This window comes from Rhinolophus ferrumequinum, chromosome 5, assembly GCF_004115265.2.
Source record: "Rhinolophus ferrumequinum isolate MPI-CBG mRhiFer1 chromosome 5, mRhiFer1_v1.p, whole genome shotgun sequence".
In the NCBI taxonomy this organism is placed as follows: domain Eukaryota; kingdom Metazoa; phylum Chordata; class Mammalia; order Chiroptera; family Rhinolophidae; genus Rhinolophus; species Rhinolophus ferrumequinum.
In genome coordinates, this window is record NC_046288.1 from 8551659 (window position 1) to 8568287 (window position 16629).

The 16629-nt window shown below is 36.8% G+C and overlaps 1 protein-coding gene across 1 annotated transcript in view; it reads left to right on the plus strand.

Annotated features, from left to right (window-relative positions):
* The window catches only part of CORIN (corin, serine peptidase), a 202541-nt gene that overhangs the window by 63848 nt on the left and 122064 nt on the right, over positions 1-16629 (plus strand). The window contains 1 exon segment of the mRNA XM_033106663.1: positions 9967-10174. Within this exon segment, the coding sequence (XP_032962554.1) occupies positions 9967-10174 (208 nt within the window).

The following is a 16629-nucleotide window of genomic DNA, read 5'->3' on the forward strand; positions in this document are numbered from 1 at the left end:
CAATGGAATTCTTATTAGTAGCCCTTCAATTAAAGGTGCAATCATACGTACGAAGTCAACAAGGTTACCAAAGTTTCTCGGTAGGTTATTAGACAAAAAATAGCAAAATACTTTAGAAAGTTAATACTTCATTATTTTTAATTTGAGAAGTTCTTTCCTGTCAAATTACAGTGTTATGTCATATAATCATGATTTAGGTACTATTTGCTTCTATTTAAAAACAATTTTTTAATTTGATTTTAAGGGATTTTTATGCACTGTTGAAATAAATTCTGTGTAGATCAAAATCAAATACAAATATTTAGTAGATTGCCCTGATTAAAAACGAGATCATTTGTAATTAAGGCATGGCAGAGAATGTGAGTGTTGTAAAAATCATTAATGTAAAAACTCAGTGCAGAAATGTCTAGTAAGTGAATCAGCATTTTTTTTCTTAACCACTACCAAACTGATTTGCTAAATAAGATTGGCTATCAGTATCATTTTTTTGAACTTTAATAATTTTTTTACTTTTCAATTACAGTTGACATACAATATTATATTAGTTTCAGGTGTACAACATAGTAATTAGACATTTATATAACTTATGAAATGATCACCTTCATAAATCTGGTACACATTTGACACCATACATGGTTATTACAATATTACTGACTATATTCCTTATGATATACTTTACATCCTCATGACTATTTTGTAACTTCCAATTTGTACTTCCCCTTCACCTTTTTCACCCACTCCTCAACCCCCCTCCCATTCAGCAACCATTAAAATGTTCTCTGTATCTATGAATCTGTTTCTGTTTTATTTGTTCATTTATTTTGTCCTTTAGATTCCACATATAAGTGAAATCATATGGCATTTGTGTTTCTCTGTCTGACTTATTCCACTCAGCACAATACCTTCTAGGTCCATCCATGTTGTTGCAGATGGCAAGATTTCATTCTTTTTATGGTTGGGTTATATTCTATTGCAAGTATATATCACCTCTTCTTTATCCATTCATCCATTGATGGACACCCAGGTTGCCTCCATATCTGGGCTATTGTAAATAATGCTGCAATGAACATAGGGATGCACATATACCTTTGAAGTAGTGTTTTAGGTTTCTTAGGATAAATACCCAGAAGTGGGATTATTGGGTGCTTCTTTGTCTCTTGTTATAGCCTTTGTTTTAAAGTTTATTTTCTTTGGTATAAGTATTGCTACCACAGCTTTTTGCTTTATTTTGTCTCCAGTTTCATGAAATAGCTTTCCCATTCCTTTACTTTCAGTCTGTGTGTGTCTTTCCAACTGAAGTGAGTCCCTTGTAGGCAGCATATGTAAAAGTCCTTTTGTCTTATCCATTCACTCACCCTGTCTTTTGATTGGAACATTTAATCCATTTACATTTAAAGTAATTGTTAATAGATATGTAGTTATTGCCATTTTATTATTCATTATTTTTATCTTTTTTCCCCCCTTATTTTTCTTAAAGAAGTCCCTATAACATTTCTTGTAATACTGGTTTGATGATGATGAACTCCTTCAGCACTTTCTTGTCTGGGAAACTCTATCTGTCCTTCAAATCTAAATGATAGCTTTTCTGGTTAGAGTAATCTTGCTTTTCATCACTTTGAATATTTCATGCCAATCCCTTCTGGGCTGTAAAGTTTCTGTTTAGAAATCAGCTGACAATCTTATTGGAGCTTTCTTGTAGGCAATTAACTGCTTTTCTCTTGCTGCTTTTAAAATTCTATCTTTGTCTTTAAGCTTTGGCATTTTAATTATGATGTGTCTTGGTATGGGCCTCTTTGGGTTTATCTTCTTTGGGACTCTCTGTGCTTTCTGGGCTTGTATGTCTATTTCCTTCTCCGGGTAAGGGAAGTTTTCTGTCATTATTTCTTCAAATAGGTTTTCAGTTTCTTGTTCTCTCTCTCTTCTCTTCGGTGCCCCTATGATGTGAATGTTGGTCCACTTGCTGTTGTACCAGAAGCCCCTTAAACTATCCTCATTTTTTTGGAATCTTTTTCTTTTTGCTATTCTAAGTGGGTGTTTTCTGCTACTTCATCTTCTAAATTGCTGATTTGATCTTCTACTTCATCAAGTCTACTTTTGATTTCCTCTGCTATGTTCTTTATTTCAGTTATTGTATTCTTCATTTCTGACTGGTTCTTTTTTATGTTTTCTATCTCCATTTTTATGTTTCCTTTGTTGAAGTTCTCACTGATACCACTGAGCATCCTTATAACCCGTGTTTGGACCTCTGCATCTGGTAGATTGCTTGTCTCCATTTCTTTTAGTTCTTTTTCTGGAGCTTTGGTCTGTTCTTTCATTTGGGACATGTTTCTTTGCCTCTCCATGTTGGCTGCTTCCCTGTGTTTGCTTCTATGTATTAGGTAGAGCTGCAAAGTCTCCTGGTCTTAGTAAAGTGGCCTTATGTAGTAGATGTCCTGTGGGGCCCAGTGTCTCAGTGTCCCTGGTCACCTGAGCCATGTGCTCCAGGTGTGTCCCTTGTGTGGGTTATGTGTGCCCTTCTCTTGTACTTGAGCTTTAGTTGCTATTTGCATCTCAGTGGAGAGATTGAACCTTGGGCTAATTTTCTATGAGGACAGGCTGTTAGTACAGTGAAGGAGTTGTTGTGCAGGGGCTGACCCTACAGAGCAGGATGCACTTTAGCAGGGCTTTGATGCCTGCCCAGTCTGCCCTTCGGGTGTATTATCCTTAGAGGCAACCAGGTGGTGCTCCAGCTTGGTCTGGCCACTAGTCTTGCTGGCCCACTAGCGTGCTGGGGATGGGCCTTGCCACAGGCCAAGTTTGACAGCAGACTGTGCACTCCCTGGGGCAACCTGGAATGAGCCACAAAGCAATCTGCAGATGGGCACCACGTGCGTTGGGTTTGGAGGTGACTTGAGAAGCCAAGTCATGAACTGAGGCCGGCTGTCACTAGTGCTGGGCTTAGGGCTGCTCAGCAAGAGGTACGGGGCATGCCAAGGCCAGATGCAGCTTGTTTGTTTTTTTGAACCTTTGAGAGATTTTAGGAAAGTCTGCAGCATGAGCCAAGAGAGGCTGTATGTAAAAGGCACTGGAAGTGGCTTGGGTATGCCTGCAAGTTGGATGGGGCAGAGTCTCAGGAAATCACCAGGGGACAGTGAACTTTGTTAGCCAGGTCAGTGGAGACTCAGATATGGTGGCTGTCTATGTCTGCACACCGGAGTGGGAGAGGACTCAACAAAAACAATGGATTCTGCCAGCACTTCTGTCTGGAAGGTGGCTGCCCCTCCAGCCTGCCCTGAAGCCAGACAGTTCATTTTCTCCATGTATGTTGCTGGCATCTTTTAAACTGATGCCCCAGCACTGGAGGTCAGTGCTAGCAATTTCGTTAGTAAATCCATGTGTGGGCCCTTTAAGACGAATGCCTGGAGCTGCAGCTGTCCTCCATCTTACTCAGCCACAATACTCTCTGGTTTTCACAGCCAGAAATTATGAGAACGTCTCTTTCCAACATTGGAACCCTGGGCTATGGAGCCTTGTGTGGGGCTGTGATCCCTCACTTCTCCAGGGGGATCTCTGCCGCTGAGATATCCCTTCCAATTTTTAACCACCACATGGATGTGGAACCGGCCCTGTCCGTGTCTCCACCCCTCCTAACAGGCTCAAGGTCACTTCTTCTGTATATCTGTAGTTGTAGGATCTGTTCAGCTAGACTTCAGATGATTCTCAATGATGGTTGTTCTGTGGTTTGATTGTAATTTTGATGTGGTCGTGAGAGGAGGCAAGCACAGCATTTATCTACTCTGCCATCTTGACTGGAAATCCGGGTATCATCATTTTAAAATTAGCTACTCATGACATTTGATAGAGTGCACATTAATTTAGAAAAGTAAACCATTTATTCTTAAGTTAATTTTTGCATTATAAAAAGCATATGAATAAGAATTTCTAACTACACATTACCTAATTTTAGAAGTAGGAAAAAAAAACACAGAGTTTATCATAATTTCCAAATGAACATACAGAAAACCTTACACCAGACTATTTTTCCTTCCTAATTCTACTGTCTAGAAATATTAGGAGTGTGATATGTGTAGAAAAACCCCCAATTAGATCTAGAAATAATTGAGTCAGATTAAGAAAACAAAATAAAATTGATAACTTATCTGAACTCCAAGCAGCACTTTATTTTCATATTTTAATTTTTTCCTCAAATTGGGACCTATGTTACAATCAATGCCTACTCTGAAAATTTGTTGTTTGTTATTTGTTATTAAATCATGTCTTATTAGCAATGGTGTTTTAGAATTAAAGAGTTAATAAGAATAAAGATTTCTGTTTTCCTAGTTATACATTATATCAAGAAGCAATTTTTTTCTTCAGATCTATTTCTAACTTTTCCTCTCTATTCTCCCCACTTGAAGTAACTCTTATTTAAAAGAAGATACACAATTTGAGTATGATATCTATATGAACACTATCATTAATTACATCCATTGTATCTTTTACACATTCTTGCATCGCACCTCTAACTTCTACTTTCTATTAGACTGAGTAGGAAGTTCTCAGGAAAGAAAAAACAAACTTCCTCTCTTTTTTCTATCCTATGAAAACGAAGTTAGATGGAGTAGCAACGATAAATGAGTCCATTTCCAAAAATACCCTTCCCTTTCCCCACAGAAAAATGGCTCTGCATGGTTCACAGCATGTAGCTGGCTTATGAAAATTGATTGCCCCTGATAAGAATGTGCAAAATACAACACTAGATTTATGTTTCAAAGACAATTCTTTTTTTTTTTTAATTTATTTTTAATTTATTGGGGTGACAATTGTTAGTAAAATTACATAGATTTCAGGTGTGCAATTCTGTATCACATCATCCATAAATCACACTGTGTGTTCAAAGACAATTCTAAGAAAAGGTAATATTTGACATGCGTGCTGAGGCAGAAGGGATGATAGGAAATTTGCACAATTACTTGAATATGAAAAATTTGAGGTCACGAGTCTTAAAGAGTAATTTCCTTTTATATTTGTTGTCTATGAGCAAATTCTCAGTGAAGTTTGAAGTCTTCTTTCTGCCCAGAATCAAGTTTTTTGAACTTTTTTGGTCACATGTCATTATGATTCTTAGTGTTTTCAGTTATTTTTCTCCAGTAGTACATATGCTTCCTGCCAATCCAGACCTTATGTTTTCATTGTAAATTCCCTAATCATTCACCCTACATTAAATTCTTGCTGTTTTGAATTTCTTTGGTATTTGCTGTGTTATTAACAGCTGTGGTGTAATGGGAAGAGTGTTGTCCTAAGAAAGGGACTGTGTATCAGTCTCACTTCTGTTAATGACTGTGTATCCTCTGAAAATCACTTTTTGTCTATTTGCCTACCTATCTCTTTGTCCATCCATCCTCCCATCCATTCATCATCTTTCTACTTACCTACCTACCTACCTACTTACCTATGAGAGCCTTAGTTTCTTCATTTACAACAAGAGGATATGCATTACATTTTAAGATTGTATTTTACAATATGACAGTGCTTTGGAAAACTTTAGAAAACCATTATACAAATATAAGATATTATTATTTATGTCTATACCAATTATTTTGCGACTTAGCTTTAAGGTTTCTTACCATTATTTTAATCATTTTCTGAGTATAGGTTCTTTTTTTTCCCCAAGGAAAGTTGTTTTTATAGGGGGAAATATCTTTTTTGTTTTTCTTCTGTGCAACTCACACTGTCAACTAAAATGCACTTCTCCTCACTGTATTGTCTTTTTCAAATGATCTCTCAAAATTCACTGTTTTCCATGTGGGATTATATCAAACTAAAAAGTTTTTTCACAGCAAAGGAAACCATCAATAAAACAAAAAGGGATCCTACTGAATGGGAAAAGATATTTGCCAATGATATATCTGATAAGGGATTAATATCACAAATCTATAAAAAACTCACTCAACTCAACTCCAAAAAAACAAACGACCCAATTAAAAAATGGGCAGAGGACTTGAAGAGACATTTTTCTAAAAAGGACATACAGATGGCAAACAGACATATGAAGAAATGCTCAACCTCACTAACCAGCAGAGAAATGCAAATAAAAACCGCAATGAGATACCACCTCACCCCAGTCAAAATGGCTATCATCAATAAATCTACAAACAACAAGTGCTGGCGCGGATGTGGAGAAAAGGGAACGCTTGTGCACTGTTGGTGGGATTGCAGATTGGTGCAGTCACTATGGAAAACAGTATGGAGGTATTTCAAAAATCTGAAAATGGAACTACCTTATGATCCAGTAATTCCACTCCTAGGTATCTATCTGGAGAAATCCAAAACTCCAATTCAAAAATCTTTATGCACTCCTATGTTTATTGCAGCCCTATACACAATAGCCAAGACATGGAAACAACCGAAATGCCCATCAGTAGATAACTGGATTAAGAAACTGTGGTACATTTATACAATGGAGTATTACGCAGCCATAAAGAAGAAAGAAATCTTACCATTTGCAACAACATGGATGGACTAGAGAACATTATGTTAAGTGAAATAAGTCAGACAGAGAAAGATAAGTACTATATGATCTCACTTATATGTGGAATCTAAAGAAAAGAAAAAGTGAATGAACTAATCAGAAACAGTTTTGGAGACAAAGAGGAAAAACTGAGGGTTGCTAGATGGGCGGGCGGGGGTGGGGGTAAGGAGGAAGGTGAGGGGATTAGAAAACAATCAGTAACCACAAGATGGCCACGGGGTTTTGAAAATTAATCTGGGGAACGTAATTTAGTGGTTACCAGAGGGTAAGGGGATTGGGGGGTGGGAGATGAGGGTAAGGGGGATCAAATATATGGTGATGGAAGGAGAACTGACTCTGGGTGGTGAACACACAATGTAATTTATAGATGATGTGATACAGAATTGTACACCTGAAATCTATGTAATTTTACTAACAATTGTCACCCCAATAAATTAAAAAAAAAATGAACATGCACCTTACCCTCAGGTTTTGGTAATTTCCACTTCTGTATAATTATGTTTGCACATCCAGTTGCTGAATGCATCAGAAATGAGCAAATCAGTAATTCCAAAAGAAGCGTTGCCTTTGAAACAATATTGTTATAAAATTGAAACAGCTGAATTTTTTTCTGATTATATGAATGATACAAGTTAATAATCGTAAAAGTTCAAGGCAACTCAGACAAATAAAAAAGAAACTAAAAAAAAAATTTCTCGTGATAAAACTTTGTGTTGAGAATATAGAGGTATTTCAATAATGTATTGCCAATGTAGTAAATAATCACATAATGTCTAAGATTTACAAATTCACACATAATATTAATAATTGTTTCTTATATATAGTCATGTAATAAATACTATTACCTTGAATTCAAAAAAAAATTCACTATTTTCTGTTTTCTTTGGCTAGGTGGGATGAATGAGCCTTTTGGTCATCTCATTGTTTCAAATGTGGTTTATCATAAAATATAGAAACCCCAAAGCTGATGATCCATAAAGAAAATAATGTAACTTAAAATGAATTGCAACATGTAGTCAGTATACATGGGTGTATTATCTGTGAATAAAAATACAGATCCTGTGATACATCATTATGTGCTTTTTAGCCTGTTCTTCTCAAGGAGCATTAGGAATTATCTTTTTTGATAACTGTTTTTAACATAATAACTCCCTTTGCATTAGCCTAACGTGACTCCAAACAGAAATTACTCAGAAGACATAGGTTTGAAAATCTGGAATTTCCACATAATAGGTGTATACTTCTGGGCAGATGTCTTGGCCTTTCTGAAATTGAGTTTCCTCGTGTATGATATAGATATGATATCACTTTACTGGGTTGTGAAAATGAGATAATTGTGAATGAGGGAATCTGAATACCTGTTTTAGTGCCTGTCACAAAGTTGGTTGTCAGTAAATATTTTCTTAAGATTGAAATTTCCACAAATGAGTTTGTATTTTTGATGGAGAAAAATTTACCCTCAGCTCTTAAAAGCAAAAATCTCTTCTTGTAGCATCATACTTATAATTGTGTCATTTTGAAATGTACATTCTCCCTGTCTATAATGTTCTACCACACTGAAATGTGTTTTAACTTCCCTCACTAAATAACTAGAGTATCATATTCATAAAACTTGCCCAGAACTCCCTACCTGAGCACTCATGCAAAATTGAATTCATGTATATTTGCGTTCTTTCTGCATATTTTAACTTGGGTTTTTGTTGTTGTTGTTGTTGTTGTTGTTTTTTTTGTCTCTAATGCCTTTTTCCCCATTTTGTATTTTGAGTTTGATGAGGTCAAAAAAAACTGTTGTGCCCTTAAATTTTTTTGTCATGTCTATTCTAGGGTCTAGCATCCAGAGAAATTCTGCATGCCATTGCTTGCCTTTCAAAGTGGAAACATTGTTTTGATCATGGCCTACTAAGCTCCGCATGTTTTGGATGATCAATAAATATTACTTACCATGTTTTCCTGAAAATAAGACCTCGCTGGACAATCAGCTGTAATGCATCTGTTGGAGCACAAATTAATATAAGACCCGGTCTTATTTTATTATAATATGAGATCAGGTCTTTAACATAATATTATAATATAACATAATATAATATAATATAATATAATATAATATAATATAATATAATATAATGTAACACAGGGTCTTACATTAATTTTTGCTCCAAAAGATGCATTAGAGCTGATTGTCCAGCTAGGTCTTATTTTTGGGGAAACATGGTAACAATGGAGATTTGTGTCTTTTCATGAAGTGTAAGACTCTTTGAGGTAATGGTTATAATCTGGTCATTTGGGGGAAAGACTTCCTAAAGGGCTCGGTGGTTTTCAAAGAGGTTTGAAAGAAATGTGAGATGAAGAAGTGTACTTAGAAGTAGCCTGCAGAAGACTATGACCGGATATTTGAAGTGATCTATCTGAAAGAATGAATCAGAAAAGGGGGTTGGGAATTCATCTGTGATAGGGTATGTTTATTCTGTATTACAGTCCAAAGGGTTAGTTTGGCCATTTGATCAGAAAAGCAGCCTCATTTTTCAACATTATCATTATTAAAATGGACTTAGTCTTTGGTTTGGAGAAGTTTTTCTCTTCACTTCTTTGGTTGGGAATTATATCGTGATCTGAAGAGATGGTGCCTTTCTTGTTGAACTTCTTTCCCTTCTTGCTCTTCCTCTCCAACTTAATTAAAACGAATATTTCTGCCACATTTCTAGAGCCTGAAGATTCTGCTTTTAAATAGTAGTTTGCTTAAACAATAGCCAAAATTTCAATTCTTGTTAATAAAAGTAATAATCTTTATATGAATCAATAAGAGAACACAAAATTTTAAAAAGAAAAATGTGTCTCCTAAAATCCCATCATCTGGAGTCATATTAATATTTTGATTTACATCAGACCCACCACGCACATTTATGTAATGAAGAAGGAGAGGCTGTGGAGGTGGTAGCGCCCAGGAGAAGAGCCAGCTAAGCTATGGAAGCAAATGAAATCAAGAGGCTCTGAACTGACCCTAAACTATTGACGTAGTCAGGATTGAAGATCCACGTAGTTAAATCCATGTTCACAATCTCTGTTATTTCTTTAGAATAACTTTTTTAGAAATGATATTACAGTTTCAAAGGATGTGCGTTTTTAAAAGATGTTTTTGGGTACATACTGTGATCCAGCTGTGATCCAAAACCATGATTGCCAGTTTATATGCCCACCAGCTAGGTATGAATGTGTTTTTCCACATATTTGCCCAGGACACAAATGCCCTCTGTGAATGTCAATAGCTTGATTTCATTATCACACACATTCACATGTGTGCAGGCACAAAGACTTATATGTATGTATATATGTGTCAGTATATCGTTCTTATTTAAAGAGTATATTTTATGAACACATTAACCTATCATATCAAATGAGTTTGTGAACATATAATTCTGGTTTTTCTGCTTCTAAATGTAATTATCTTGACTTCCCAGGTGCCTGCATGAACATCACCCACAGCCAATGTCAGATGCTGCCCTACCACACCACGCTAATTCCTCTCTCCTCGATTGTCAAAAACACGGAAATGGAGAAGTTCCTCAAATTCTTCACGTATCTCCATCGCCTCAGTTGCTATCAACATATCATGCTTTTTGGCTGTAGCCTTGTCTTCCCCGAGTGCATCAATGATGGTGATGACAGGTATTTTGGAATCAAAATCATTCAGTGATAAAAGTAGATTGTAGCAGAAGTGTCTGAGAAGAGCAAACTTATCCTAAGCTACCCCATTTGGTTTTTGTTGTTGTTAAAGGAGAAAAAAAACAAAAAACCCACACCAGTCATAGCCAGTTGTAATCCTTTTAAACTGGAAACTTTTTGAAAACCTGGAGTAATTTTATTTATGGGAATAAATTATTCAGTATGTTAGACTGATGCTATCAGCTGGGACACTCAGTAGCTATTTCAGTGAGGGTCTGGCAGAAGACAGACAGCGTATTCAAAGGGGTGATTGAAAAAGGTTTATTGGAAGAACTATTTATGGAAGTGTGGTTAGGATGAAGAGAACAAATAAGTGATGGGAGGCCCCAGGGTCTTGCCATAGGGGGATGCAGTTCCGCCACCCATGCCTTGCACTTGGGCAGCACTTGGAGGGAGCTGTAGATGTGGGAGAGAGGTCTCCTGACAGGCTACGTGCTGCGGTCCTAGGAGGAGCACAGCTACTGCCAGCCCTTTAGTCCTGCAGGGAGAGAGAAGAATTGAATACCCTGGCCTCACTCTCCTCCGGCCCCCCCATCTGCCAGGGCCTCCTGCCAACTGAACTCACCGACAACCCTTGGGCAAGGGCACACAATTAATATGAGCTCGAAAGATAAGGTCCAACCTCTCATCTGAATATCCTCAGCTCACAAGTCCCGTAGCTCATCATCTAAATCAGCTCTGGGTGAGATGCTGGGTGATTTTCATGGTCGACCCTGGAACTCAGTCAGGCAAGGAGTGTGAAGGATAGAGGCAGAGGGACAAAGAGAGACGGTGCAGCACACTATCGAACAGGATTAGAGATAATTTTCAATAAGAGTAAATCAGTGAAAAGTATGTCATGAAATATTTGAAATACTAAATATACATTTTTAAAAGCGTGTGCTAAAGCACGTTATCACATATAACATCAATTATTCTCTGAATTAAAACGTTAGAAAGTTTTCAGAACAGAAATGTTAGAATGAATTGCATTTGCAAGTGCAAATAGATGGTTTGCTATTTGTATTAATTTGAGTAGTGTGTAAAATATGTTTTTAATAGGCAAAGCCATTTATTATTTTAATTGGAAAAAGCCTGCATTGCCATAGAATAAAAACTAGGTACAATAGAAACACTAGATTCTGAATTGTAGAAGTAAGTAAAGAATTATTAGCAGACACAACATTCAGGAAAATGTTTTGTTGGAAAGAACCATTTGCAGAAGGTGTTTTTATGGTAGAAAGAGAGAGAAGCTCTGTTAGGTGTTTCCCAGGGGTTAAACTAGGGAGGGTAGTACAGAGGCCCCCTGTGTTCCTAGAAGGATGGCAGTGTGACAGGGTGATTGTATTAGTTTCCTAAGGCTGCTGTAACAAATTACTATAAGCTGGGTGGCTTAAACAACAGAAATTTATTATCTCACAGCTCTGGAAGCTAGAAGCCCCAAATCTGGCAGGACCATGTTCCTTCTGGAACTTGCCAAGGGAGACCTCATTTCCCTCCTTTGCCAGCTTCTGGTGATTTCAGGCATTCCTTGACTTATGGCCGTGTCACTCCTGCCTCTGCCTCCATCTTCACATGGCTTCTCTTCCGTGTGTTTGTGTGGTTTCTTCTGTCTCTTATGAGGTCACATGTCATTGGATTTAGGGCCCATCCTGACACCTAAGGTAATCTTATCATCGCAAGGTCCTTAACTTAATTACATCTGCACAGACCTTTTTTTCCAAATAAGGTCACATTCAAGGTCCCAAGTTTATTAGGACATGGACATATCTTTGGGAGGGGGGCACCATTGAACACACTGCAGTGGCTGAGAAAGCAGCAGGCTATGCAGCCACATGTCTCAGGCCTTTCATCTGTAAAATGGAGATAATAGCTGTATTTGCTTTATAAAGTTCACGTGAGGATTAAATGCTAGAGACAGCTTGGGACGGTGCCTCGCTTTTAAAAATAGCTCAGTAGACGTCAACAATAGTTATCAAGTAGTGGATTGAAAAGAAGAAGAAGTAGTAATAAAACTGAGAGCACAAGAAGTATTTATAACGTATGCTAAGTATTGAAGGATTGGAGAAAAATGTAGAATACTATATGGATTAAAAGAAAATTAGGTAGAGTATTCAATTTTCTGGACCTGGATTCTAGTTCCGTTTCTTCTTAATTTCAAACAATTTCACTTATATCTCTTTGCTTTAATTTCTCTATGGGCTCATGTGTATGCATAAATAAGATAATGAAAGAGGGTGCATTTGGCTTTCAGGGGACTCTTGTTTTATTTTGATCATCCTTCTTATAATAACTCAGTCTCTGCTCTCAGTTAAATTAGTCGCAAAATTCTAGTTAAGATCCTCATAGTCTTCAGGGTACTTTTAGGTAAAATTTGTTTTCCTCCTGACCTGGTTCATCCTGAGAAATGCTCTCATGTGAGAGCTTTCCATTTTCTGTTATAATGAATAATGATTTATAGTCAGTTTTCAGGTGTCTTTTGGGGATTTATCCCATTTTTTGTTATTACATTTATTATCATATTTAATTTTATAATTACACTTTCAGACCCGTGCTTCCTACTGTCACTTATGATGTGCATGGGACTTGCAAGCTAAATTTAATATGCAAAATAAGTTGAGAAAAGGACAAAGTATTATGGGAAATGATTTAAAGTTGAACATATTTTTCTTATATCGCACTATTGTGTATACTTTTATACTAATTTTCTTTACTATTTAAATTATGGAGAATGGCTTATATTCCATCTTAGAGGACATAGGTGCTTAAAACATAAACACTTAAAATGTAACACTTAAAATTTAACTTAAAAAGATATAGTGGAATGTATAAACAGTAGTTTTTAACTTGACTCCTTTGAGACCTCAGATACTCACTAAAACTGTATTATATAACAATGAACTTTAACAGTGTCTGCTTTAGACGAGGTTGCATTTAATAAATGTGTATATTATGCAGAATACAGGATAATTGAAGTGGAATATAATTTATGTGGATTCAGTGAAATGTACCTCAAAATATTGAGATTTAGCTGAAAACCACTTGGGTGATCCTAAAAATTTGTGCGTTGGAGGAATAGCTTAGAAATATCAGCAAGTAGCTAGAGATGAATTCACAATGCCTGGGCAAGTAGAATAACAAAAGTTTCTGGATGGCTTTTGATACACAGGCACGCTGAGGTCTCAGTGTTTGAAAGAGGAACCAGATATTTCAGCCCCGTGCTTTTGACGTATAACTATCCCCCTTTCCCACCTTGTTGAATAATAGGCCTATAACTTTGTCAAAGCTGGAGGGGTTTAATTTAGCCTGGAAAATCCAGCCTTGGCTTTACTTCTACAAGACACCCAGGAGGGCCTGCTGATTGTCATCTCCCTCCTCACATCTTCTAATACTGTGCAGAGAAACTCTGCTTATGGAATAAGGCCTTGACATTAAACACTTGACATGTTTTGCTATTGATCTTACCCTCTGGAGTGTTGATTTGCCACTGGGTCCTTAGCAAAAATTCTTAATGTCTGTGGAAATAAATAAAAATTCCTTATCTAGTTGGATGACTAGAGATTAAAGATTATACCTGAAACCTGGGAACTACAGGACAGTTCTCTGTAGTGTACTGAATCCCTATAGGATTGTAGTGAGGATCAACTGAGTTTCCTCAAACGAGCTTCTTCAAAAGCATTATACTTTTTCCCAAATAAGTATGATCACTGGAGATTAGCGAATTTAATCTGGCAACTGCTGAGAAAGGGCTTGAGTGTTTGAGGGCAGAGAAAACCTGAATCAAACCATAGCTCTCTGCCTGTTGTCATTTATAAGACCTTGGACATTTTAGTTAACCTTGCTGACCCTGTTTCTTCATCTCTGTAATGATACTGATAATACCCATTTCATAAGGTTTGTTTGCATGTATTAAACAACATTTTACTTAAAGTCCTCATATGAGTACATGGTCTACACTATCTGGCACACAGTGACTTCTCTATAAATAGTAACTACTATTATTGATATAGTAGTCAAACATAATATTTGAATTTCTGGGAGGGTCGACACTTCATCATCCTCTTTCAGAAATGGAAGATTTGCGTATTTTTCTCATTCTTCCCTCCTTCTAATCTATTTTCTGCTTAGCTACCAAAGTGATAATTTCAAAAGACAAATTAGATGATGTCATTCCCCTGCCTCTACTCTTTCTCGGGCTTTCCATTAGACTCAGATTACAAGCTAAACTCTTTGCTGCGCTTTTGAAGCCTTCCTTGCTCAAGTGTCATCGACCCTGCTCCAGCTGCACTGACCTTTCTTTCTATTTCTCAAAAATGCCAACATCTGTCCCACTTCATTTGCACATGCGTTCCCTTTGCCTTTAAGGATCTATCGCCTCACACTGAGCCCTTTGCTTAGAAGACATCTCCGCAAAGAAACCTCTCTGACCACCCTCAGTAGTTTTGTTATCTTTCACTGCAACATGGCTATATCCCTTTTTGCTTGTCGGTACGTTATCTGTCTTACTTTATAAACTCCCATTGGCAGAGAACCTGTTGACTTTGTATACCCAGTGTTCACAATAGTGCCCAACACATAGTAGGTGCTCAGTAAATATTTGTAGGGATGAATGAATAAATAAATAAATTCTTCATTTAGCGAGCCCTCCTAAATGTCTAGGTGCAAAATATGTTGACTAGAGTTGTGCATTGCTTGGTATAATTGGTATGTTCTTGAAAATTCATGCATAAATCAAATTCTATGTATATATTAAATGAATTACAATTTTGAAGTTATTTGGGTGATATTCTCAGACATGATTTAGCTTCCTTCTGAGTGAGCTTCAGTTGGCAGAAAAACCAGCTAAAATACATTAACTTGCTCTTCTCCAGCTGTCAAAATCCTGGACCTGATAGATCAGGAAGCACTAGATTGTTCCTGACTCAGTTCTTTCTTTTTAATATTGACTACTATGCACTCGATTAAAAAGACTAGGTCAACTCTAGTTGAAAATCTTATACTTAAGGTTTAGCTAAAAAGCCGAAACAAAACAATAATAAAATGTCAGAGAATAATGACCAGGATAATGGTTCAGAATGTATTCATGTGAAGAATAATTGAGGGACCTGGAGGTGTGAAGCCCCAGTGGTTCACCCTGGCCATCCTCTAACATGTCTGGACCATGGCCTGGAAGAGGGAGCACACTTTTTCTGTGCTCCCTGCTTCCACAGGGAAAAGATAGAACCAATCATCGAAAGTCACAGAGAAGTACATTCTAACTTAACTAAAGTAAGACCTTCATGGATAATAAAGTTGCATATGCATGGAATTGTTGTCTCAGGAAATGATGAGTTTTTATCACTGAAAATATTTAAACCAATTGATGAGAACTTATTGGAGACCTTGTAGCAAAGAGCCCAGCATTTTTGGTAAATTAGTTTCCCACCAGATTAAGAGGAAGGTCTATTCATTAGTAGTGTATAAATAGACTAATTAAAGGAGCTCTACAAACTTAGGAAAGAAGATAAAAAAAATTAACTTTACCATAACTTTTCTCAGGGATACTTTTATATTTGCTTTGGGAATAATAATGACAGAATCCATTGGGGGCTTTTGGGGGGGTTGTGTTGACACCTCATGGAGCGTATCCAGTAACAACAGGTGGTGACCTATTTTCAGAAAGAATGGGTTGAATTAACTGTAGTACTTCCGCTTTGCCAAGTGGGGTTTGCAGATTGGGACCCTGCCACCCAAAGCCCTCTTTCTCTTCATTTCGACTCTCAAGTTCTCACCTAAATGAATGTTAAACAGATATTTAAAGTATATCACCTTGTGGAGGGGCTATATTATCTGCTTGGGACACCTGTGTGTCCTGGATGGCTTGGTGCATGCTCAGAGTTAGGACTTAGTAGAAAACAGAAATTCTAACTCCAAATGTTAAGATCTATCCCCCTGTGTACTTCTCATGCTTGATTCTGCGAGTTTTGCTTCTAAAATCTTGATAATAAATCAAGATAAGGAACTCTGCTATGTTGCTATCTTCTATTCACCTTATATTCATTTCTTTGTCTTTCTCTTTTTTTATTTTGTATTTTTTATTACAAATTACAAATTTTGTATTTTTATTACAAAATTAACACACACTTCTTGCAAAACTGTCAAAGAACATACAATTAAAAACATACTTCCCAATAAATGGTGATACGGGAAAGTAAATAAAAGTCTCTCAAGTTTAAAAAACAACATACTCCCACCCTCCATTAACCCACACTTCCCAGTCCAATTCTTCAGTTCAATTATTGTTAACAAATTACATTTGACTCTATCCTGACAATTTTTTATGCATTTCAAATATTCTTTGAAAAAAATAAAACCTACATATATGTATACAAAATTCCCTTTCCCCATTCTCAATTTTCATTCCCTTCGGGTAGCAACTG